The sequence below is a fragment of the Ceratotherium simum genome, chromosome 26 (genome assembly GCF_057802395.1).
Source record: "Ceratotherium simum simum isolate JZ-2026a chromosome 26, ASM5780239v1, whole genome shotgun sequence".
NCBI lineage: Eukaryota > Metazoa > Chordata > Mammalia > Perissodactyla > Rhinocerotidae > Ceratotherium > Ceratotherium simum.
Window position 1 is genome coordinate 23,194,209 of NC_141925.1, and position 26,611 is coordinate 23,220,819.

A 26,611-nucleotide genomic window follows, 5' to 3' on the forward strand; every position below is an offset into this window, starting at 1 on the left:
GAGTTATTGGACACCCAGTTGGTGTCCAGAGAATTGGAGAGGTGGTATTAGAATATTTTGGTTTCAGGAGGGAAAAAAACCCTCACTGCCTATCTCCCAAGACATCACTGTCCTTCACTGACTAATGTCCAGTGTTTCATATATCTTGTCCATTTTTCAATTGTTTCATACAGGAAGGTAATTGGTCCCTGTTACTCTATCTTAGTCAAAAGTGGAAATCCTCAAATCCAAGTCTAAACCATCACTCCCTAGGCCTCCTATACCTACTTCCACCAAGGGGGCTTATACTTATCTGATTTTGTGTCTGTATGATACGTGAGACCCAAGGCAAAGCAAAAGCTTTATCTCTGTGTCACTGGTCCCTAGCACAGAGGACTGACCCACATGAGATCTTAGGAAGTTGTGCTGGATGAGCACATACATGGACACAAGCTCTGGCTCAAAATCTAAGGTAATCTAAAAACACAGGTCCCCAGTGCCATTCAGAAAGGCCAGACCCAAGGCTTTACACCAGGACATCAGAACAAAATCAAAACTCTTCGCTAGCCAGGAGAACTGGGGAATTTGTTTTCCCCCTAATGACAGTAAGAAAAGAGCCCAAACCAAAGCCCAGAATAGGAAGTGCTTTAATAAACTGGACCAACACTGTGGGAAACTGCAATTGGAATAACTTGCAGTTTCAATGACTCCTTTGTTTCATAATTCTCTTAGAAGCTAAATATTTTTCCAGTTGGTAAAAGGGGACTTTCCTCGGCATCTTTTCAAAAGATAGGAGATTAATGAAATTGGGTCTTTTAAGTATTTACTTAATTTGAGATAATTTCTTTTCATCATTCCTTGTTTTAAAATCTCTCAAATAACAATAATGCTTGGGAACAAGGTTTTTGTTTTTTTTTTTTTTTCTCCTTTTAATGAAGGGTAGGGGAAAACAAACTACAGTTCTAACCTGATTACCCTAGCCATACCACATCTTGATGCACAGAAATGGCACATAAAGTGTGAAGAATAAATCAATTCCTAGACACATTCTACAGGACTTTCCTAAATTAGATCATAACAACTTTAAAGGTCAAATAAAGGCAAAAACACTTTCATTTTTAGTATTAAAGCATCATATGGCTCCTTGCAGTGAGCTATGAAACTTCCCCATCAACATTAAAGATCACACTCAGGACTTATACATGAGAAACTAAAAGGGAGAAGGAATGAATTGTCATATAGATAAAAGATTAAGAAAAGCATTCTTATGCCCATCATTGGAGGATACTGAAGGGTAGGTTTCAAGTCCTGTTGTGCTTTTTAAAGAGCAAGAGAAGTTAACAGGTATAATACTCCCTTTCCATAAAGGAGGCTCCCACCAAAGACCCCTGTCCACCGCAGTGCAGGCAATTCGAGCAAATGTTTTCACCAGAAGGAAAGTTCTCAAACACAGCGCCAATTATGTCACTTCCTGTTTCAGATCTTTCTAGAAGTCCGCACTGTCTATGGAATTAACCAAAAAAAAAACACCAACCCACCACTATGGTGTACATACTATGGGTTCTTCATGATCTATAAACCTACACACCAAAACAACCTATTTTCTTCCCACACATCATATATTCTTGTCTAGGCATATATTCATGCCTTTTCCAAGGCATGTTATTTGTAAGTCAACTAAGTTTGGATACACAGGATTAAACCAAGTTAAACAAATTTCCTTGCTGTAGGACCCCTCCAGACCTTTAATTTGTTAACATGCACCATTAAGCTCCCAGAGTCTCCCATGGGATGCTTCAATGGACCAGCCACTTCAAACCCTGCCTCTCCTCTAACATGCCACCCTCTTTCATCTTCCTTCTTCTGCACATCACAAAAGAATATTTGTTTCTGTACTCACTGTCTCCCCCTTCTTACTGCCACTCATCCCTCAGCTCTCTGGGATCTGGCTTCTGCCTCTATCATGCTGCAGACTGAAGCTGTCTACAGGTGGCACCTTTTCTCGTGTCCCCTCACCTGTGTACTTCGCCACCCTCCCATACCTTTCCTCATCCCTCTGGGCTTGGCTCACCTCGATGTTTTTTCCACTTTTCTTCTGAAAATTAAAAATATATAGAAAAAGACAAAAACATAGAATAAAACCTATATTCTCATTAATCAGAAGTGACAACCATTAGACTATACTAATGTCATGTTTGCTTTAAGTCTTTTTTTTTTTAATAAAAGAACAAAACAGGATAAAGTGTCCTTTGATTTCTAGCGAGAAACCAATCCGCCCCTCTTCTCTCCAAAGGCAAGCACCTCACAAGTGTGCTGCGTATCCTTCTGTTCCCGTTTACGTGTAAAGGTATGTATTCATGAACAATGAAAATCGTTTTGTACTTTACAAAAAGCTTAACACAATGACATCATACAATAAGTATAACTTATCGACTTTCTTTTTCACTTAATATCTACCCATACTGACACACAACTCAACAAGATCTACCATACTGATTTTACTGATCTATCAACATTGATCCTACTGCTTCTACCACTACCTTCAGTTACTGGAAAACAGTATGTTCCAGATCCTGTCTCTAAGCGTTTCACGTGTACCATCTTATCTACTCCTCCCAACAACCCACCAAGAAGATGCTCCAAATGCCCACAGCTGGCACAGGGCAGGGATGGCACGTTCTCTAGCTTTGGCAGAGTCCAAGGCTATCCCCTTAACCACTGTGCAAGCTGCCCTCTTACTATCAATAGCCAGCTGAGCACCTTCCCTGTGCCAGAGGTTGTGTATGTATCATGTCTCCTAATCCTCTGACTCTGTGTGTCAATTTCAATTAATTATCCTCATTCTAGAGGCAAGAAGCTCAGGCTGGAGCCTTGGTGTGAACCACAACTATACAGCTCTAGAGCTGTATATGAGCTGAATGTCAGATTTACCCAAAAAAAAAAAAGTCGAAGATGAGAGTAGAAAAACGGGCTGGCGTGAGATTGTGCGAGACTTGAATGCCTAGCTCAGGAGTACTGGTTGACTGATACTATACCAATGTCAGCAGTCTCTGATCACACAGTACCCGAGCATCCTGGGAACAGGGAGACGATACTCACAGTCATGGACCTTATAGCAATGCTTCTGCAGGCGCTTAACATCCCGCTCCTCCAGCACTCCGTGAGTCATCAGCAACTGGAGGAATCGCCGGTGGACATCAGTCATGATGCCCATTCTTCTTGTACTGCCCTGCATGTACGAAGGAACTAAAAAAGAAGTCAATGAAACCTAGTCACCTCTGAGCACACCAAAAGCAATGTTCTAATTTACATGAACACATATTACTTTGTTATGGTTTTTCAAATCAAGTTCAGCGTGCTCGATAGTACAAATGTGAAAAAGACACAGTCAGGGGCTAGGCAAGTCAGTACTCGGCAGTGGTGAGACGTGTAGGTTCTGGAGCCAGCCAGAACGCCTGGATTCACAGCTTGGCTCCACCACTTAGGTGTGTGAAATTGGGACACACCCTCCATCTGCTTCAGTTTCTGATCTGTAAAATGACAGCAATGATTGAAACGTCCTGCAAAGAATTATTACAAGGACTAAACGAGTTAATACATATAAAAGCCTGGTAACATACCACGCACCAAATACGTGTTGGCTGTTTTTACTGTTAGACAATTCTGGGTCTGAACCTTGGCTCAGCCAATTACCAGATCTACGGCCTGGATAAATTAAGCCGAGGCCCCATTTTCTCACTATAAAAGTAGAATAACGTTCGTTGCTTAGAGAACCGCTAGTAAGCACTTAGCAAATGCTGGCTTCCTTCTCCTCTCCCAAACCACTAATAAAATAACTGTCATGGTAGGCCTGCAGGGTATTTTTAAATCTCCTGCTCTCTACTAAAACGCTATCTTTCCACAAACCACAAAGATCAGAGCCGATAAAAGTATTACACAAGCCCTGATCAAAAAGCCTGCTCCTGCCACAAGAGGTGGCGCAGTGCGGGGGCTAAGAGCGTCGGTTTAGAACGAGACAGGTGGCATTGAGACTAGTGCTTGCCAGAGCTGCCTGATCTGAAGAATCACCCAACCCACGCATGAAAATACAGATTCCCCAGTCTCTTTCCTGGAGGATCTGACTATAGAGGGGCCTGGAATTCTAAGGTTTTGACATTCACTTCAAGTAATGCCATGATCTGACAAGAAATTCACCGTTACCTTAGGCAAATACAGCACAAAAACATTTTTAGCTAACATGTTTAATCTCGCCAAGCCTCAGCCTTTTCATCTATAAAATGGGGATAATAATAACTATCTTAAAGGCATAGGATGAAGTTCTTGGGAAACCAGCGGTTTCCCAAGAACCTGGCACACAGGAGATACATACAGGAGAAAAATGCTGAAAAAACCTGGCACACAGGAAAAAATGCTAGTTACTGTTCTTTTTAAACAGCACCATCAACTGGACCTCAGAGCGGGGAAGATGCACTATCTCATGCCCCGTTTCTCTGCCTGCCAGATAGTCTCGAAAATACCTCACCAAGCATCTCAACCTCAACAAATCCTGAACTGGACTCATCTCCTTTACCCATCCTCAATCCTTTTCTTCCCCAAGTCCTCTTCTCGAATCATCTGGTTTAGGTGATACAGTCCATGCAGTCAAAAAAAACACCGCAGACCTGAGCGTCAAACTCTGATCCTCCTCTCCTTCAACCTCAGACCCAGCCAGTCGAGTCCCGTCAAATTTACTTCCTGTCACTAGGAGCAGGTATCTTCGTTCATCTACCTCGTTTTTATGTATAGAGCACCACTTATTTGCCAGTGGTTGTTCTGGGCACAAGGACAGAATGTGCCAGGCTAAGGAATTTGGACTTTTATCCTAGAAACTTTAGAGACTAAGGCTCTCCAAACTAAGGGTCTTTAAGCAGATGACACAGCCAGACTGTTTCAGATAAAAAACTTGTCAAATTGAATAATGAATAAAATGTAGCTATATGATTATAAGAGCTACTTCTAAAACATAAAAACACCAAAAAATTAAAGGGATAGAAAAATATATACTCTGCGGACTAACCAAAATAGAGCTGGTATGGCTATATTAATATGACACAAAACAGACTGTAAGGCAGAAAGCATTACTAGAGATAAAGACAGTCACCACAAAATGATAAAAAGGTTCAATTCCCAAGAAGATATAACAATTCTAAACGTTTATGCACCTAATAACAGAGACTCAAAACAGTTAAAGCAAAAAATGATCAGAACTACAAAGATAAACATACAAATCTCTAACCAGAGTGGGAGTTTTTAACATATCTCTTCCAATGATTGATAAAATGAACAAGACAATCAGTGAGGTCAGAAAAGATTTGTACAACATAGCAAAAAGCTTACTCCGAGGAACATGCATAAAACACTGTGCCCAAGAGCTACAAAATACAGAGTCTTCAAGCATATCCAGAACAATTATGCAAACTGCCACATGCTAGCCCAGAAAGCAAGTCTTAGCAAAATTTAAAGGACTGGCCTCATATAGAACATGTTCTCTAACTACAATGCACTAAAGTTGGAAACCCAACACAAAAAGATAACTAGAAAAATTCCATTTAGAATTTCAGAAACACATTTCTAAATAATCCATTATCAAAGAGGAATTATTGGAAATTAGAAAGTATTTTGAACTGAAAATAACAAAATTTTATACACAGAAACTGGTGGGAGACAATTAAAGCAGTTGAGGGAAATTAATAGCCTTAAATATTTATATTTTTTAAAAAGGGGAGATGCGGGCCGGCCCCGTGGCTTAGCGGTTAAGTGTGCACGCTCCGCTACTGGTGGCCCGGGGTCGGATCCCGGGCGAGCACCGATGCACCACTCCTCCTGCCATGCTGAGGCCGCGTCCCACATACAGCAACTAGAAGGATGTGCAGCTATGACACACAACTATCTACTGGGGCTTTGGGGGAAAAATAAATTAATTAAAAAATTAAAAAATTAAAAATAAAAATAAAAAGGGGAGATGTGAAAATGCTTAACGAGTTAAGCATCCATCTAAAGAAGCTATAAAAAGAACAGCAAATTAAATCCAAAGAAAGTAAATAATGAAGAGCAGAAATTAATGAAATAGAAAATAAATGCATACTTGAGGAGATTAACAAAACCAAAATTATTCTTTGAAAAAACAATAAAAGTGACAAACCTCTGACAACATTTTCCGAGAGAGAGAAAACTGACACATAAACTATTGGGAAGGAAAAAGGGAAACGAATTGCAGATACAAACACTTTAAAAAGATATTATAAACAACTTACAACAATCTGAAGTTTTAAATATGTGCAAAGTCATAGGAAATTCATTCAAAACTCACTACAGAATTATTTGAAAACTTAAAAGTTTTTTAACCACTGAAGACATTTTATGGGAAATCCATCTTCCCACAAAGAAAATTTCAGGTCCGGATGGATTTATCAGGAAATCCTACCAAACATTCTAGAAACAAATAATTTCAAATGTTACACAAACTACCCCAGAGCCACAAAAAGAGCAAACCGTCCCCAAATTATCTGATAAGGCTGACACAAGTTGGGCACTAAAACCTAACAAAGACTTCAGAAGAAAGAAAAATAAAAGGCCAGTATTTTACACAAACATAGATGAAATCGTCCAAAGCAAAACATTAACAAACCAAAGCTAGGAATGTAAAAACGATGATAAATCATCATCAAGTTGGGTTTATCCCAGCAATAGATTATCATTTTAAAATCATCCAATGTTATATGTCAATAATATCTCATGAAAGCTGGGGGGGATCAATCAATGTGAGTCACCACATTAACAGAATAAAGAAGAAAAAGCATACAATCATCTTAACAGATGCAGCAAATACAGTTGACAAAACCCAACATTTAATTCGTACTAAAAACTCTTAACAAACTTGGAATAGAAGGCAACTTCCATTATCTACTAAATGACATCTACAAAAACCCAGAGCAAACATACTTAAGGATGAAATGTTGAAAGCAGTCATTTTAAAATCCAAATTGATCCAATGCAACTGAATCAATGCAATTCCTATCAAAATTCCAACAGGCTTTGTGTGTCTGTTTGTGATTTGACAAGACAATTCTAAAATTTACATGGAAAGTGTAAAGGCAAAACAGCAAAGGCATTCTTGGAGAAGATAAAGGCAGAGGACTTGTCCTAACTCATTCTAAAGCTAGGGTAACGAATAAAGTCTGGTAATGGTATAGAAATGGACACACAAGACCAATGGAACAGAACAGAGAACTCAGAAATGTATGCATATGTAGATACTTGACATGTTGGAGAAATGGAACTCCATTTCAAAGCAAACTTTTCAATAAAATGTGCCAGAACAACTGATTATCCATATGTGAAAAAAATATATATAAAACTAGACCCTTTCTTTACACTATGCACAAAAATCTAGTCTTGAGGATTAAGGTCATAAGAAAGGAAACATGACAAAACTTTTGGACAACAATATAGGAGAATATCTTTACGATCCCAAGGTAACGAGGGATTTCTTTAAAAGACAAAAAAATTCCAAACCATAAAGGAATATCAGTAAATTCAACTTTGTTTAAATTAAGAACCTCTGTTCACCAAAAATACCAGAGAGTGAGAGAGAGAGAGAAGACAAGCTACAAACTGGAAGGTATCTGAAAAACATTTAAGCCACAAAAGATTCATATTCAGAACATATAAAGAACTCCTACAAATCAGTAAGGGGAGGACAACCATAAGAGAAAAATGAGCAGCAGAAATTTCACATACAGGATACACAAATGATTAATAAATACAGAAAAAGATGCTCAATCTCAATCTCATCAGGCAACTGAGTATTCAAACCACAGTGATTAATGTCTTACCCATCACCAGATAGGCAAAAATTCTTGAGAATGGCCGAGCCCGCAACTTTCATCCACTGCTGGTAGAGTATAATCTCTTACAACCACTTGAGACAATTTGATATTACTAGCAAATTTGGATATCCCCAGAAATCCACTACTAGGTATATAACTTAGAGAAACTTTTCCACATTTGCCCCAGGAAATATATTTGTAAAAGCACCATGTAATAGCAAAAATCTGGGAACAGTATAAATGACGATCAACTGAAGAATGCCTACATAAAGCACTTATAGTCATACCATGGAATTCAAAACAGCAACAAAGATGAAGAAGAGCTACTCACATCAACATGAGTGCATCTCATGTACATAACCTTATGTGCAAAAATCAAGTCACACAAAATATATACTAGGATCCCATTTATACAAAATTCAAAACCTAGCAAAACTGTACATTGCACTCATCAGAGACACAGGGCGAGTAAAAACTACAAAGAAAAACAAGGGAATGAGTAACCCAACATGCAGGGCAGAGGCTATCTTTAGCGAGGGGAGACAGGATTCTGTAGGGCTTTGAGGATAGACAATGTTCTATTTCTTAACTTGGTGGTGGGTATATGGGTGTTCATTCTAATTCTTCAAACTTACATTTTCACACATTTTTATTGGCATGTTATGTATCTTGATAAAAAATAAGAAAATGATATAAATATGTTAAGTAACAGCCAAAATAAATGTCAGTAAGAACACCGTATAGAACACTCTAATTTGGGGACAAGAGAAGGGAAATAGCGTGAAAGATACAGATAGGCTTGTTAATGCATAGAAGTCAGTTGTCTTTATGAAGAGGGCCAGGGTAGGAGAGACTGACCATGGACATGTATTGTCTACTCAAATAACCATAAAATAGAAATGTTTATGGAATAAGCAAATCTCAATCATAATCGTTTGAGCTATGTGCTAGATGCAGTGTTAGTGCTTCACATGCACAGTTGCATTTAATCCTCATCAGAACCTTATGAGGAAAGCATTACTGACCCCATTTTACAGACGAGGAAACTGAGGCTGAGAGAGCACAAGGTGACACACAATTAGTGATGGAAATAGCCAGTGGCGATACAAAAGCAGAGTTCAGGAACCGTGGCACCTCCAGTCCAGAGAAGCGAGAAATACGAGTGAACAGTACAATTATGATCCAGGTCCCTTATCTGCAATTTTCAAATCTAAAAAGGTCTACAAATCACGTCTTTCAAGTTTGAAAACCTGATCTGACCTAACGTGAGGCTATTTATGGCTGTTCTTTATCCCCTTTCGTGTAAATGTGCACGTATGTAGCTGCAGAAATATTAATGTATTTGATTCCCGGACGCTGCCCTAGACCCCACGGAAGGCATGACATAACGGAGCATATATGCACCATTTTACCTTTCGAAAATTCGAGAAATTTGGGATTCTGCACACATCTAGCCTCAGGGCTTTAAAATAAGAGGCTGTGGACTTGAACAAAGTAATTAAGTTCTGCACACAAAATAGGGGTGAAGCACAGAGGAGGGCGAGAGTAACTGAGAGGGGGGTCAGCGAAGGCCATAGTTACGTACTGTTTTGATAACATTTTGTATTTTGATTTTTCAACTCCGATGATTAAAAGTACTTTTTCACCTAAGATTACGATTTTAAAATGTCTGTGTGCGTGAGGGACTCGGTGCCAGCCCACCTGCCTCTGCCGCCCGTCTCCGGGCCTCAGTTTCCCCACCAGGAAATGCGAAGTCCGGAGCCCCCGGGCCCCAGCGCCACACTCCTGCCCAGCACGCGGCAGGCCCCGGGGCCTGACCCCCGCCTCCGTCCTCCCCTCTCATGCCCGGACGACACTCTCCCTCCCCATCAGCCCCGCGCGCCGGGTTACCCACCGAGGCCCCCAAACGCAGCCCACACTGTCCCAGGCGACGGCAGAAAAGCGGCCTCGGCTCCTCCTTCGGGGCGGGGCGAAGGCGGACGCGGTGCTCCCATTGGTGGCCGTCGCAGGTTTGTCCCGCCCACCAGTGACGCACTTCCTGTTCGCCGGCCCGCGCGGTTGCTATGGTGTCGCAGAGTCTGTCGGTGAGGTCCGGGGTTACGAGCTTTCCGCGCCGCTCTCGGTACCTTACCGGGAAGGGCTTCTCCTTGTCGCCTGCCGCCTCCTGGCCCGCGGTGGCGCCCGGCGACCCGAGAGAAGAAGGGCAGGAGTGCAGCGTGCCCCCCCACCCCGGGCCGCGATCCCACGGGCACAAGCTAGTGCCTCAATTTCCCCATCTGTAGAACTGACAGTGTGGCCTCAAGGTCAAGAATGAGGGTCTGTTGTCACACAGCCTGAGCTAGAATCCTGGCTCTGCCACTTGCTAGTTGCCGGAAATTGGGCAGTTCCTGAGCTGCGCAGAGCCTCAGTTTCTTCTTCTGTTAAATGGGGATAATCACAATCCCTATGAAGTAGTGTGTTCGTGAGGTTTAAAAGGTAACGCGCGTGGAAATGCTGATTGAATGTTAGCTAGTCTTACCTAGGGATTGTTGTGAGAAGTAACCGAAGTTACCAATAGAAGTGAAGGGACTGTTTTTGAGTCTCCAGGGCACTCCTTTTACAAACATTTGTACTCCAGTCTCTCGTCTGAGAGCTGGGTATGCAGTCTAGCAGGGGAAATAGGTAGCTAATTATAGGGACAGTAGAAAGTGCAAGTATCTATCTCTGTGATGAAAGTTTCAAACCCCTACTCGGCGGGTTACCACTCCTGTGAGCTTGGACAATTTCTCAACCTCTCTGGACCTCAGTTTCCTCCTCTGCTGATGGGGAAAGCAGTAGAGTGTAAGGGTTAAAGGCTTGAGCTCATGAGCTGGACCATGTGGATTTGCATCCTGGTGCTTAAACTCAGTATCTCTGAGACCCAGCACAAGGTATTGAAGCTCTCTGCCTCAGTTTGCTCATCTATAAAGCAGAGATAATAATAGCACATTGTTGATAAGATTAAATGAGTTAATACATGCAAACCACTTAGAAGAGTGGCACATAGTAAGCCCTCAATAAGTGTGAGTTACCATTCTAATAAAGTACTTTATAAAATGCCTTAGGGGGCAGGCAAATAAGAGAAGAACATCCCTAAGGAGGACCATCCATGTTTTGTTTGCCCTGCACAATTTTATAACGTTTTGAATTTATTATCAATATTTAAAGTTGAGGCATTTCACATAAAACCCTAGGGTATTTGACAGCTCTTGAAAAATGAGGCAATCTGGTGACAATCAGCCAGCATTCTCCCACTTGATCAGAGCTTAGTAAAGACTATGCCCCTTTGTAACAAAATGTGTGCTTGCCTACTGTGTAGTGAAATAAAAACTGAGGACCACGAATAGAAAAAGCCGGGACACTGACATGTCAGGATCAAAGGGCCGAGAAAGGAGGTAGAAAGAAAAGAAAGGGATTCAAGATTGGGTGGTATCGGAGGCAAACAGGTAGGAGAGAGTGTTGAGAAGCAGAGTGTGGTCTGAGTTGTCAGTGCTCTGGGGAGGTCAAGAAAGACATGCCACCGATTTGGAATTTGATGGCTGGTAAGAGCCCACAGAGACAGAGGAAGCTAGATCAGCCTCCAAGAGAAGTGAATGCAGGGAAGCCGAGGGAGTGGAGAACGAGTGCTGACTGCTTCTAGGAAGGATGGTTTGGGAAGGCTATATGTGAAGACTTGGGAGCAAAGGGAGTAATCAATAGAATAAAAACAGGAGACAGGAGAGGACGAAGTCGAGGGCATATGGAGACGGGATTACTTTTATCCTAGACAGGAAGAGAGACACTTCTGAAACAGGAGGAAAGGAGGCGAAATGGGATAAAGGCTCACCCCTGATGTTTTCTATTTTCTCTGTAAAGTAGCAAAGTATCATTCTGCTGAATAAAGTGGCCAGGGAGATGCTAGGGGATTTGAAGGGAGTCAAGAGGCTTGGAACAGATGCGAAAGTGAGGTTCTGGCTAAGGTTGAAACCATCAATGTGTAGAGAGGACAGTCGCTCACCTGATCCCCCCACAATCTCCTATCCCCATGCCAGGGGCCTCAGAGCAGAAGCTCGGTGTGGATTCATCCTGGGGTGGGGCTTGGTTGGGCACATGCAGCTGTGGCTAGAAGGCAAAGCAACTGGAGAGCGTTGGTGGGAGGGTCTTTGAAGTGACCCGTGGTGGTATGCGCGGCAGGGATAGGAAGTAGGGACGGTGCTGAGAAATTAGCATGGAGGGATACAGCAACCAGAGGTCTCAGGGAGGTGGATCAGGCTCAGTAGGAGCAAGTAGTGAGTAAAGACTGGAGTTCATGACTCTACCCTCAGAAGACAGCCCATTCTCTAGTTGGTTCAGTGAGTATCTATTAGGACCTTTGATGTGGCAGATATTGGACTGCCTGCGACAGACAACTTTGACAGTTCAAACGTTCTTCTGAAAGTTGACCCTGAAAGGTACAAGAGCTATGTGGACATAAATTTGTTGTACATAAGGGAGGTGGCTGAGGCCTTGGCTAGAGAGGAAGCCTGAGGCCAAATCATAGGCTAAAGGGGTTGGTCTTTCACTCTGATAGCGACCATAGACGCTATCAGAGAGGAAGTGATGGGATCAGGTTTGTCTTTTAGAAAAAGAACATCAGCACCTACGTTCTTTTCAAACATACTTGTTTTTTTTTTTTTATTTTATTTATTCATTTTTTCCCCTAAAGCCCTAGTAGATAGTTGTATGTCATAGTTGCACATCCTTCTAGTTGCTGTGTGTGGGACTCGGCCTCAGCATGGCCGGAGAAGCGGTGCGTCGGTGCGCGCCCGGGATCTGAACCCGGGCCGCCAGCAGCAGAGCGCGCGCACTTAACCACTAAGCCACAGGGCCGGCCCATCAAACATACTTGAAACATTTACAGAAATTGACTATGTACTGGCCACAAAGGAAGCCTCAGTGAATTCCAAAGAATCTATAGACCACTGTCACGAACTGCAACGAAGTAAAATTAAAAGTCAACAACAAAAAGAGAGCCAAAAGGAAACCCATACAACTCACAGAATACAACTTAAATTAGTAACTGCAGTTGCTTCTAAGGAGGGGCCAGGAAGACAGTATGATTTGTTTTTTATCATGTACATCTATTACTTATGAAAAATAAAAAAAATTAAAAGCATACATTTGAGTCTTATTTCTTAAGCTAGGTGTTCATTATTTTAATTTTAGATCTTTTTTATGTTAAAAGATTTTACAATACATTTTTAAAAGAAAAAGAACATACATTTTGGAAACTGAAAAATACGTACGCATGAAAAAGAAAACCAATATAGAAATTACAAAATATTTAGAAATGAATGACAATAAAAGCCTGCCATAACAAAACTTGTGGGATCCAACCAAAACAATAACCAGAGGGGAATTTATAGCCTGAAGTGTACCTATTACAAAATAAGAAAACAAAATTTAAGTGTTCAATTTAAGATGTAGAAAAATAACTAAATAAGCCCAGAGAAAACAGAAGGAAGGAAATAACAATAAAGCAAAAAGCAGAGATAAGTAAAATGAAAAACGAAAGAAAATGGAAACCTAAAGTTGGTGTTCTGTTAAAGACTAATAAAACAGACAAATTTTATTTGATCAAGAAAATGACACAAACAATATTATGAATGGCAAAGGAAACATACCAGAATAAAAATGTTAGAAAGCATAAGAGTATACTAGGAACAACTTTATGCCAATACCTTTGAAAACCTACATAAAAGGGATAATTTTTGACAAAAATACATATAAAACTTGGCCCAAGAAGAAAAGTAGACAGATATCCATCAATGAGATTGAAAAGGTAGCAGAACTTCTTCTGCTCCAGCTCCCCAAATGCCTAGGCCAAGACAGTTTTACTGGAGTGATACACACAAAAAATGCAAAACCCAAAAAAACAAAACTATATCATGCAAACTGCACGGGAATATGAACAAGACAGAGAAATCCAACACATTCTATGAAACTATTCTAATCTTGATACCAAAACGAGAACAGCAGAATTAAAGAAAATGCCAAGTCTGTCTATATCACAAACGGATGCAAAAATTGAGTCTCCCAGGGGATCAAAAGACTGTAACTTCCAGAAGAGGACATTCAAATGGCTAAAAAAATGTGTGGAAAGCTGTTCGACCTCACTGTTAGTTGGAAATAAAAACAAGACACCAATTTTCCCCATAAGAATGACAAAATGTTGCCAAGGGGGCCGGGAGACCTGTATTCCTACATGTATATGGTGGAGTAGTAACTATTACAGCCGCTCTGGAGAGCATTTTAGTGTTATCAAAATTGAAAAAGCTCATCTAGCAATTCCACTTCTAGGAATTTAACTGGAGAAAACCTTCCTCGTGCTCTTGAGATCTGCTGCAACAGTGTTGGCAATACAGGAAAAAATGAAAACATCCTAAACATCCATTAATAAGGAAATGAAAAAGCAAAATATTCATTTACAATGGACAATCATATAACATTAAAAGGGATGAATTAACTCACAAATATCTACATGGATGAATCTTAAAAGCATAGAGTGGAGTGGAAAAAAGCAAGATACAAATATGATGCAGCAGAATTACCATTTATCCAAAATTGAAGACATGCAAAATAGCAATATTTTATATTTCCAATAGATAAATATATGCACATAGAAGTATTTCCTTTTTAAAGTTGGAAATATTGTCACAAAACTCAAACTCAAGGACCTCTAGAAGGGGGCAGGAGGGTTGGAATGGGATCAGAGGGTAAAAAAGTCTTCATGTTTATCTGTGGTGTTCTAATTTTAAATTAAAATAATAAAACTATATGTTTATAGAGTGTGTACTTTTTCAAATACTAACTTTAAAAAAGGGGATAGTGTTAAAATGTTAACAGTGGCTAATGTTGGATGGTGGGAAAATGGATGACTGTCATCTTTTTCACTTTCATTTTCCTGAATTTTTAAAAATTTTTAATAAGAGTGAAAATATGAAAAAGAATGAAAACCATATTTTTAATTTTTTAAAAAGTATATGGCAATAAATGGAGAAGAGAGTGAAAAGGGGAAGATTCGAGATCAGGTTTTGCCACAGCCCAGGTCAAACCCTTTCCATTTTTTCATAATAGTCCTCTGTGGCATCTATATACTCACACAATTTTTGGATTCATTACAGTTGAAGTTTGATCCGGTGGAGGCGATGGGTATGAGTTGGTGGAGCAGAAAAGGAAAGTGATTCCCCTCTACTCATCCCTCATCTTACAGAGCCCAAAGGTCAACTTTAAAAACGGTTCCTGTTTCAAGTCCGGGGAAGGCTCAGACATGGGACTGAGAAATATGCACACTGCTAGAGGCAGTGTAGACTGTTCAGTCTTTCTCAAGGGCAATTGGCTGTGCTCATCAAGAACCTAGACATGTCATGTTCTTTGACCTCATAATTCCACTTCTGGTAATCTATCCGAGGAAATGATCAGAGATGCACACAAAGGTTAATGTACAAAGAAGTGCATCATAGCCTTAATTCTATCAGAGAAAAATGGCAAAAACTTAATGTCTCCAAATAGTTAAAAAGCAGAATGGTTGGAACAAGTAAAAATTCTGCAGAATATTATGTAGCCTAAAAATCATGTTTTCAAAGAATACTTGAGGTAAAAAAAAAAAAACAACAGAATGCAGAATATTTTAAGAGAGAGAGAAAACTAGAGGAATATATACCAAAATATTATCGGTGGATATCCCTGATTGGGGAGATTATAGGTCAATTTTCTTCTTGTCATTTTCGTATCTTTTCCACCTTTTCTCCAAAAGCATGTCATTTTATAATCATAAGAAATATTACTTTTCAAAATAAATTGAGTCTGTGTGATCATAAAGATTTTAGATATAATGAAATTGATACTATATAAAATTGAGTTATAGTTACAGCCATATTTATCCAGCATCATCAGAGAATTGTTATACATCAGCGAATTTTCCATTTAACTAGATAATCCCTTTAAGCACTAATATTTTAAAACATTTTTCTATTTTCTGAATAATTCTAAAATATATACTTATCTGCCATCTTAAGCAAACAATGACTTTTCTTGATGAGTACAGGGAGATCTTCGAGGACAAATATTACATCTAGGGCTTTTTGCCTTTAAACAAAACACCCCAAGACTATCTCAAGTTTTTAACTATAGCATCAGCTTTTCATAGTATTTCCATTCTTCCCTCTGTCAAGCTACCAGCAGTCCTAATCTCTTCTTATAATTGCCTTCTTTTAGTGCCTCCTGCCTGTGCAAACAAATGGGGAGCCTTGTTGGAAAAGTGGCAAAAAAAAAATAAGCTAAAAATCAGTACAGCGCACACGTTTTAGTGTGTAGAATTTGTTACACCTATTTTCACTTCTCAGGCCTCTGTTTTGCCTGCTTCTGTGTACACAACTACTTTCTAAAGAGATAGTGAAGTTACCAGAAAAGTGATTTCCAGATAAGATACAAGGTCATGGTGATTTCCTAACCGACTTAAAGAACACTGATCGAAGGTTGAATTCACGGCAACTTGATCCAACCCCAACATTCATTGTGGTCCCAAGGAGGCCTTTTAAGAGCTCTTGAATTGCAGTAGCTATTCTTAGCACACAAGGAGCATCCTACAGTTGCTCTTCCCAGGGTGGTCCGTGGACTAGCAGCATTGGTATCACCTGGGAGATTGACAGGCCTCTAACAAGATGAGTCTGGGGCCCCACCGTGACCTACTAGAACAGAATCTGCATTTTAACAAGACCCCCAAGTGAATCACATGCATGTGTAAGCTTGAGAATCACTGACTTAGAACACACTTAAATTTATTCATACATCCCATGTCCCATGCCCTTAAATGTTATTCCAATAAAAACATTTTCTCTCTCTTTCTCTCATTGGGGGCAGGTTGTAAATCATTTTCACTTCACGTATGTTCCTTTTAAAACAGACAAAAATAGAGAATTCCCTCTTCTCCATGGTTCTTCTTCATTGGTCCAGCAGCTTCCCAGGACACTTTTTTTTCTGATCTGAAAATTATTAATTCCCCTGAGAACAAAAGACAAATAGTTCCAAACTGCAACTTCTCCCTCTGTCTACTATACGATGTTAAATATCAGGATTGGGAGTGCAGTGGGAAGATGACAAAATTAAAACTCTACATGTAGTGTCTGTCACGAATGAAGAGCTCAGTGAATATTATCATTCTGATGTTTCAAAAGTATTTTACTCTTTTGCATTTAATAAAGTTTTTTGAAGTTATGACAACCAATTATATGATTGAAAACATATATACATATATATTTGTATATATATATACGTGTATATGATGCCATCATCATAAAAATAGAGGTGCAATCATATTTTTAAATTTCTTTTAATTAAAACTCACTTGAAAATAGCTTTGGAAACCAAGGTAAAACAGCAAGTATCTATTTGACTCATCAAATTTTTCATTTTCATTCCGTTTTTGCATTCATCCTAACCAATAATTACCAAGAGCCTTATAAGTGTGCGGTAGTGTGATAGCAAGCAATGATGAATCTTAACACACCCTAGAGTCAGGCTGCTCTCAGCCGATAAAAAAAGTAAGATAGATGGACATTAGTAAGTGTAATCAAAGAAGAAACTGCTAAGTTCTGAGAATTTATCAGTTATGCTATTTTAGGTGCAAGAAAATGACTCTGGGTAATTTAAGCAAGAAAAAGTTTACAGGTAGGATATTGGGTATATATTATTCAGGATAGGCTCAGTTACGGTGCTGTAACAAACATCCTCCAAATCGTTATTTCTAGGTCATGTGACATATCCTGTGTGGGTCAGCAGAGGCTCTGCTCTGCACTCACTCAGGGACTCAGACTGGCAGAGGGTCCAGGATCTTGTAGCCATGTCACCTGACACATGAAGCCTCCTTGGTGACCAGGCAGGGTCTCTAGAGATTGGAGGTTTGCAAGGGGCTTTTTACTGCCTCAGCCTGAAAGTGACATGTGTCATTTCTACTCTAATGTCATCAGTCAGAACTGGTCACATGGTTTGCCCCAACTTCGGGGGGCTGGGAAATGTAAGGGGACAAATGGAATAAGGGGTGAGCTTACCATCTCTGCTACAGGGGGCTTCAGAGATGCAAAGGAAAGGTGAAGCATCAGCTCTTGCTCTGAACAGGATCAGAGCAGCTTGGGAGACCCGCCCAGCAGGAGCTGATGGAGATGTGGTCAGAGGTCAGCCATTTGCAGTGCCATCTCCCATCTCAGGAGTTGCACTGGAGGGACAGGACAGCTGATTGGCCCAGTCTGGTTTTAGGTCCCACCCAGGTCAGAGGTAAGTGGACAACTTGATTGACAGTTCCACCAAAAGGGAGAGGGACCATTCATCCAAACAAAATTAGTGTGCTGTTACAACAGAAAGGGAGGGAATGCAGGTGGGCAAAGACACAGACCCGCTCCAGAGCTGGGAAAATACCCAAGGATTCAGAGTTGACAGAATGGAGGTTTATAGAAGAGGTGGCTTTCAAGATGAGTCTTTTTTATTTCTTGAGGAAGATCAGCCCTGAGCTAACATCCATGCTAATCCTCCTCTTTTTGCTGAGGAAGACCGGCTCTGAGCTAACATCTATTGCCAATCCTCCTCCTTTTTTTCCCCAAAGCCCCAGTAGATAGTTGTATGTCATAGCTGCACATCCTTCTAGTTGCTGTATGTGGGACGCGGCCTCAGCATGGCCGGACAAGTGGTGTGTCGGTGCGCACCCAGGATCTGAACCCGGGCCGCCAGTAGTGGAGCACATGCACTTAACCGCTAGGCCACAGGGCCGGCCCCTCAAGATGAGTCTTGAAGGGTGGGATAAATTTGAAGAGAAGGAAAGCTAGTCTAAGCTGAAAGGGCAATATAAGCAAAGTGGGGACACAGAGGAGTCATCTGCAAGGAAGAGAAGACTAGTTGAGTTTGACTAGAAGAAGTAGTTTCAGTTAGTTTTCCCCCAATGTACCCAGCTTGTCTTTGCTCCCCATGGCGTCAGCTCAGAGGACACAAGCAGGAGGGGCCAGCTGGAATGGCTCAGCCTGCAGCAGGAGTTGGGGCCTGGGCCGCCGTGCTGGCTGAGATTCTCGCTTCTCCTCCCCTGTGGTTAGCTCACACTTCCTCATGGCACAGGGGCCTTGGCGCGGTTGGACCGCTCACCCCGCGGCTTATGGCTCCTGAGGGTGCAAAAGCCACGTCTGCTGGGTCGTCCTGGCCCAGACTGGCACAGCATCAGCCTGTCTGCATTCTAGGAGTCAGACTACTCCACAGGACCAGTGCAGATTCGGAGTGGGAGGGGGCTGTGCAAGATGATGAATCCTGGAGGACGGGGTTAATTGGGGCCATCTTGGGAGCTCAGCCACCGTGGAGGACATGCCTGCACTTGGGCTTCCTACCCACAAGCTCCAGCGAGAGGTATGTGGTGGGCAGTGGGCAATGTTGGAGGAAAGAGAAGTTGAGGGCTATGTTGTACAGCCTAAAGAGTTTAAACTTCTAAAACAGAAAGGAAAATGATGGTAGTGTGTATGGGGGGATGGGCAGAGGTCTTTTGCTTCATGGGCCTCTTTCCAGATTTCCCCCGGATGTCTTACTGGCCAGAACTGAATCACATCAGCACCCCTCCTGCAAAGCAGCCTGGGAAAGTGAGAATCTGTTAAAGGGAATGGGCTTGCTGGCTTCAGTCAATCACGATTCATTCTCCAGGCGTGGGCCACTGCAGCCTGAACGCCGTGGGAGGGCAGAAGGGGTACAATGGTCCTGGGTAGGCTTTAACAGAGGCTGCCACCAGCAACAAAAAGCAGGGAAGGACGTTACTTTAGTTCAGGTGAGAGGGAGTTAGGGCCTAGACTAGGGCAGAAGCAGCAGGGAAAGCAAAATAGGCCAGATGTGAAAATGAATACAGAAGTGGAGTGGACAGACTATGGTGGCTCATGGCCGTCTTTCATGAGAGAGGGGGGGAAAGAAAGAGAGACAGAGAGGGAAACCAAAGATGACAACATCGTTTCCAGCTTGCTTAACTGGATGACATTATTAATGGAGACTGAGAACACAGAAGGGGAAGCAAGGTTGGAGAAAGATAATGACCTTGGTCTTGGGCATTTGGAGTTTGAGGGGTCTGGGAGATAGCTAGGGGGAAATGGCCACAAGGTGTGGGTCGTGAAACACTAGGACATGGGAGGACCGGCAGGGCCAGTGTAGAGACTGGGAATTATCAACAATGAGCCGTAGTCAGAACCGTGCTATCGATTTATGTCTCAGCTTGTACAAGGTCTGAAAGAGTGCACATCTAAATACTCAGAGAGGTTCCTTCTGGGAAGAGGGATTGGGCAGAGGAGGTTAGATCCAGGGGAAAATGTTCACTGACTTGACATACTTAAATATTGTTGAAGCTTTGATAATAAACATGTGTCCAATACGGAAAAGGTAATTTATAAATGAGCTGAACAAGAAGGAGAATGCTCCAGGGAAAACAAGAGGACGAGGTGAATGATTCCATTTAGAGGAGGATGAAAGGTAAGAGAAAAGGTGATCAGAGAGTCAGTACTGAATCTTGTAAATCAACGCACGAGAACATTTCATGAAGAATGAGCGTCTGCAGAGGTGGAGGAGACTGGATGAGAACTGGAGAAAAAAGCCTTTGTGTGTATGAAGCTGTCGTGTTGACCCTGGAAAGTGCAGTAAGTATGGAGATGAAATATGGTCATAAACACAGAGATATGGTGACAGAAGGAGAGAACACAGCAGCTCATGAAAGCATCGGGGCAGAGATATGGTATTTCTTGGCTCCAGGAGAGCAATCATATCCTTAAAATGTATTATCTGACCACTCCTCACTTTTCAGCTTGTTTCTGACCTGCCATGGGACCAGCAAACAAGAAGTGTGAAGTCTTACATGCACCTGTACAAGGAACACACAGTTATTCCTGCAACATCCTGCACCACCATGGGACCGGTAGTTGTTGTGGTAAAAATATGTCGTGCATGTATCTTTCCCACGAAATTTTTTCTAGCCACAAAATTCACTAGAAACAAGAGAAGCCTAACCTCTGCCCGCCTTTTCTCAGCAACAGAGAGACAGAGCCTCTGATACAAGAGAATGAATAACGTACCACAACTAGGTTAGAAACACCGGGGAAACAAGGTCAAGATGATATGCACTGGTTTCAGACTGAACCCCATGTTGCAGCTTAGATTACAGGATACCCCAGATTAAGTGAACGAGGCTGTGTGATAAGACCGAGCAAAAACAAAGCCTGAGGATTTTGGATTATTCACTTGTGAGTGATCGCTTCCAGCACTTTCTTGTCGTGTGTTCACTTGCTTTCCTATGGACACACCGAAGAACAGCCCATGAGGCCAATGCACGCACTGGTGGCCAACAAGCGTTACCCATCTACGACCTCAGCTGGCAGCCAGCTCTTGTGTTAACGTGAGTCTGGGAGGGAGAGTGAGGGCTGGACAGTAGGGGCGCTCATCAAAAGCCCACTTCCTGGGACTTTGGAGTCCAAGATTTCCATCCTGGCATTGCCACTTTCTTTCAATAGTTACTGAGTATAAATTTTTATAATAATGTATTCAATGGAGTACTCTCAGCTGCTAATACCAGAATGCCCGACTAAAAGTGGCCTTCATAATAAGGACATTTTATATCTAATTTAACAAAGTGTTCTAAGGTAGGAGGTGCCAGAGTTGGGGCAGCAACTCAACAATGTCATAAAGGCCCCTGACCCTCCCATCTTTCTGCTCTGCCATCTTCAGCATGTTGACGTTCATCCTTAGCTCTGCCCTCATGATCACAACATGGCTGCCAAGCACCACCTCCCTCCATGACAACGTCCAAATTCTCTATCTCTCTGTCTTTTTATCAGAGAAAAAAATCTTTCTCAGAAGCCTCTTGCACACTTCCATTCAAGTCCTATTGCCCAAGACTGGGTCACATGCCCATGGCCAGCAAGGCTGTGAAGGTGAGTACTTTGCATTTTCAGACTCTATAGTGGAAAAAAGGAGCTGAGGATGACTGTTGGGTAGACAACCAAACATCCACTGCAAGTAACAATAATGAGAATAAAAAGTAATAATAGCAGATAATATATATATATTTTGTGTGTGTGAGGAAGATTAGCCCTGAGCTAACATCCATGCCAATCTCCTCTTTTTGCTGAGGAAGACTGGCCCTGGGCTAACTTCCGTGCCCATCTTCCTCTACTTTATATGGGACGCCACCACAACATGGCTTGACAAGCGGTGCGTCGGTGCACGCCCAGGATCCGAATCTGCGAACCCCGGACCGCCACAGCGGAGTGCGCACACTTAACCGCTATGCCACCAGGCTGGCCCCCATAGCAGCTAATATTAATTGAGTCATTGGTACGTGTCAGATACTGTTCTAAGGGATTAACATGCATTAGCTTGGTTCATCCTAACCATACTGCTACGAGATTGATATTATCGCTGTCCCCAATTTACAGGCAAGGAAACTGAGGCTCAGAGATGTTTAAAAACTTGCACACAATTAGAAAGCCCACCCTTGGCCTTTTGGACACCAAAGTCAGTAAGATAGTCCTTGGCCTCAAAAACCTCATAGATCAGAGGAAGGCCCAGGCAGAGAAATAAATCACTGCCACGTGGTGAGGTAAGTGCTAATTGATGTGTAGCAGAGTGTGAGTTAGTAAGAAACCGGCTGGCCTTGGCATCCCTTGCCCCCTCCTCTAGGCAAGCGAGACCAACATTGTGTTTCCAAGGAAGCCTCCCAGGGAGGAAGGGACCAGAGAGAAGTGCCCTGGAAGACGGGCAGACGCAGGCGCCTCGGGAGGGGGAGGGTTCCCTAAACTGGAAGGGGGGGTGGGGGTATTTTGAGGTTGTGGGACAATGCCATGCTGCCTCATGGTGCCCAGGGAGGTGACAAGACCCCAGTGGGAATGACTGCGAGATGCTATAAAGGGAGGCTGCACCCAGCCACTGCTCGGTGGTGCCTTTTGCAGATCAGAGCTTAGAGGGCTCTTCATAAGCGTCTGTACTGCATATGCTCTGTTTCACCCTGGAGGCAGGGAGAGACTCCAGCAACCACTGAGAATAATTTATTATCCTCTGGGGCATGAGGACTTGGCATCAGACTTAATTTTATTTGGAACAACAAATTCCTATGGCATTTCGTACATCCAGAGAGAAAGCCAGCCTGACTTTACAACTGCATGCACAGATAGGTGGAAATGCAGGTAAAGGAATCACTGCCTCTGTCATAAAAAGAAGCAATCCAGGGAAGTCTCTACAGATGAGGTGCAGCTTAAGCAGGGTACTGAAGGATGAATAGGAGTTCACCAATGGGACAAGAGAGAGAAAAGGTCTATGCAAAGGCAGAGAGGTATGAAAGACACTGCTCCTTCTCAGAACTGTGAGTATCCTGAGCATTGGGTAAATGGCACAGGAGTCAGGAGATGAGGCTGGTAAAGAGGACACTGAGGTTTTATCCTGAGCTCCAAGACCATGGGTAGGTAAGTCCCATATGCAGAAATAAGTCTGAATTGCAGACTTAAGACTGCAGAAATGAGTCTGAATGAGAGGCTTCCAAACTTGCACTTTTAAGTAGCAGAACATTTCTTATTCATGAACCCCTTTATAATTTGAAATTAACTGTAACTCCAATATATAAATCAGATATAATAGAGATAAGTTTTTCCCGGACCACAGTGGGATGCAGGAAACATGATTTTACTATTAAATTAAATTAAGCCTGACTCTGTGTGCCCAGTGACAAGGCTGGTGGGAAAGCTGATCTCTGCCATAACGGGAGGACCCGCTCCCATCCAGAGTCGAGTGAAAATCCCAGGTATGACCCAGAGGCTCGAGGAGGGCCGGCAGTTTTCACCCACACAGACGATTTCAAGAATGTCAACTGTCCTCTGCTGTCACCCCAAGCTGGCTCCATGATGCCGGACACAGGATTCTTTCCCTAGTCCAGCGCCCCTGGGGACACCAGACAGCTATTTCCCTCTGGGCTAGGCACAGCTCCAGCGACTCCTCAGAACCTTCCACTAGCCCTGGTCCCAGGGCAGGGAACCCGCCCAGCTCAGCCCACTTCTGGAGGCGCGATCTCCCCAGGCTCTCTTAGTTCAAGTTCAAGTGCCTAACATGGCCTAAAGCGGTGTTTTTTCAAACTGAAGGTCATGGCCCATCAATAGCTTGTATAATCAATTTACTAGGTCATGACCTGTAATGCTTTAATTATTATATTTATGATTTATTATTGCTTAAGACTTGAAGAGCGAAATGATTCATTATTTTTAATTTAATTAATTGTTTGTTTGCGTTATGCCTACATTTATTTATTTTTATCAACCAACCTAACATCTTTTTGATATTTTTTGCCAAACAACTGATTACGAACATGTTCAAATATACCAAAAGGTTGAAAGAATTGTATGGCAAATTCGTATATTCCCACCATCTAGAGTCTACCATTAATATATATTTTTTAATTTTTTAGATTAAGGTATAATTTACATACAGTAAGAGTCACCCTTTTTAGTGCACAGTTCTACGAATTTTGACGAACAGTCGAGTAGCCACTACCACAGCCACAGAACACGATATAGAACAGTTCCTTCAATCCAAAAAGTTCTCCCCTGTGTCTTTGTATTGCCCCTTCTGCCAACCCTGGCTCCTGGCAACCCCTGGTCTATTTTCTCTAGCTATAATTGGTCATGTAAATATGAGTCATACAATATGTTACATTTTGAGTCTGGCTTCTTTCATAATGCACAGGGTATTGGAGATTTTTCCACAGTGTTGTGTGTATCAAAAGATTGTTTCATTTGGTTGCTGAATAGTATCCCATCTTGTGGAGGTAACAAGGTTTGTTTATCCATTCACCAGCTGAGGGACATCTGGGTTGTTTCTATTTTTGGCAATTACAAATAAAGTCACCGTCAACATTTGCAGACAGACTTTTGCGGGAACCTAAGTGTTCATTTCTCTAGGGTAAATCCTAGGAGTAGAAAAGTGGGTAGTGTGGTAAAACATATGTTTTATGTTTATAAGAAACTGCCAAACTGTTTCCCAAATGACTATATCATGCTTGCACTCTCACGAGCGATCTATGAGAATTTCTGCTGTTTCCATCCACACCATCACTTGGTATTGTTGGTATATTTTCTAAATTTTAGCCATTCTCATATGTGTGTCGAGGTATCTCATTGTGGTTTTTATTTGCATTTCCCTAATGACTAACAATGTTGGGCATCTTTTCATGTGCTGATTTGCTCTGTCTATATTTGTTGCTGAAATGTCTGTTCAAATCTTTTGCCCATTTTTAAAAATTGATTTTTCTTACCACTGAGTTTTGAGAGTTCTTGATATATTCTGGATACAAGTCCTTTATCAGATATTTAATTTGCAAATATTTCCTCACAGTCTGTGGCTTGTCTTTTTATTTCCTTAATAGTGTCTTTTGAAGAGCAGAAATGTTTAATTTTGGGGAAGTGCAATTTATCCTTTTTTTCATTTATATCTACATTAACATTTTTGAACAACTCTATTGAGATATAATTCATAAACCACAAATTCACTCATTTAAAGTGCACAACTCAGGGGCCGGCCTGGTGGCGCAAGCGGTTAAGTGCGCATGCTCCGCTGCAGCGGCCCGGGGTTCACCAGTTCGGATCCCGGGCGCGCACCGACGCACTGCTTGTCAAGCCATGCTGTGGCGGCGTCCCATATAAAGTGAAGGAAGATGGGCACGGATGTTAGCCCAGGGCCAGTCTTCCTCAGCAAAAAAAGAGGAGAATTGGCAGATGTTAGCTCAGGGCAGATCTTCCTCACACACACACAAAAAAAGTGTACAACTCAGTGACTTTAGTATATTCACAGAGCTGTGCAACCTTCACCACAATCAATTTTAGAATATTTTCATCACTCCAAGAAGAAACCCTGCAGCCCTTGACCGCCAGTCTCCTACTCTCTGTGCCCATTTTCAGCCCTGGGCAACACTAACCTACTTTCTGTCTCTATAGATTTGTCCACTGTGGACATTTCATATCAATAGAATCACACAACATGGGATCCTTTGTGGCTGGCTTCTTTCACTTAGCAGGATGTTTTCAAGGTTCATCCATGGTGTAGCATGTATCAGGACTTCATTCCTTTTTATTCCCAAATAATATTCCCTTGTATGGATATACCCCATTTTATTCCTCCACCATCAGTTGATGGACATTTGGCTCGTTTCCACCTTTTCACTATTATGAATAATGCTGCTATGAACACTGTACAAGTTTTTATATGAACACATTTTCATTTCTCTTGGTTACAGTCATGAGTCATTTAATGACAGGGATACATTCTGAGAAATGTATCATTAGGCGATTTTGTGGTTGTGCAAATATCATAGAGCATACTTACACAAACCTAGATGGTATAGCCTACTACACATGTAGGCTATATGGTACTAATCTTATGGTACATGATTATGTATAACTATTGTATATGCGGTCCATCATTGACACGAACGTTATTACGTGGAGCATGACTGTATATACCTAGGAGTGGAATTGCTGGATCATATGGTAACTATGTTTACTCACTTGAGGAACTACCAGACTGTTTCCCAAAGTGGCTGCACCGTTTTATATCCCCACCCACAGTGTATGAGGGTTCTAATTTCTCAACATCCTCACTAACACTTGTATTGTCTGTCTTTTTGGTAATAGCCACCCTAGGGGGTGTGAAGTGGTATCTCAATGAGTTGTATTTCTCTGATGATGTTG

At 41.9% G+C, this 26,611-nt stretch overlaps 1 protein-coding gene across 1 annotated transcript in view; it reads right to left on the reverse strand.

Moving 5' to 3' along the window:
- NSMCE1 (NSE1 component of SMC5/6 complex) overlaps positions 1 to 9,841 on the reverse strand; it is a 37,647-nt gene extending 27,806 nt beyond the window's left edge. The window contains exons 1-2 of the mRNA XM_004439353.3: positions 9,742 to 9,841; positions 3,079 to 3,225 (exon numbers count right to left, since the gene is read on the reverse strand). Of these exons, the coding sequence (XP_004439410.2) occupies positions 3,079 to 3,225; positions 9,742 to 9,841 (247 nt within the window). The remainder of the gene's footprint in view (positions 1 to 3,078; positions 3,226 to 9,741) is intronic.
- Positions 9,842 to 26,611: the final 16,770 nt, after the last annotated feature.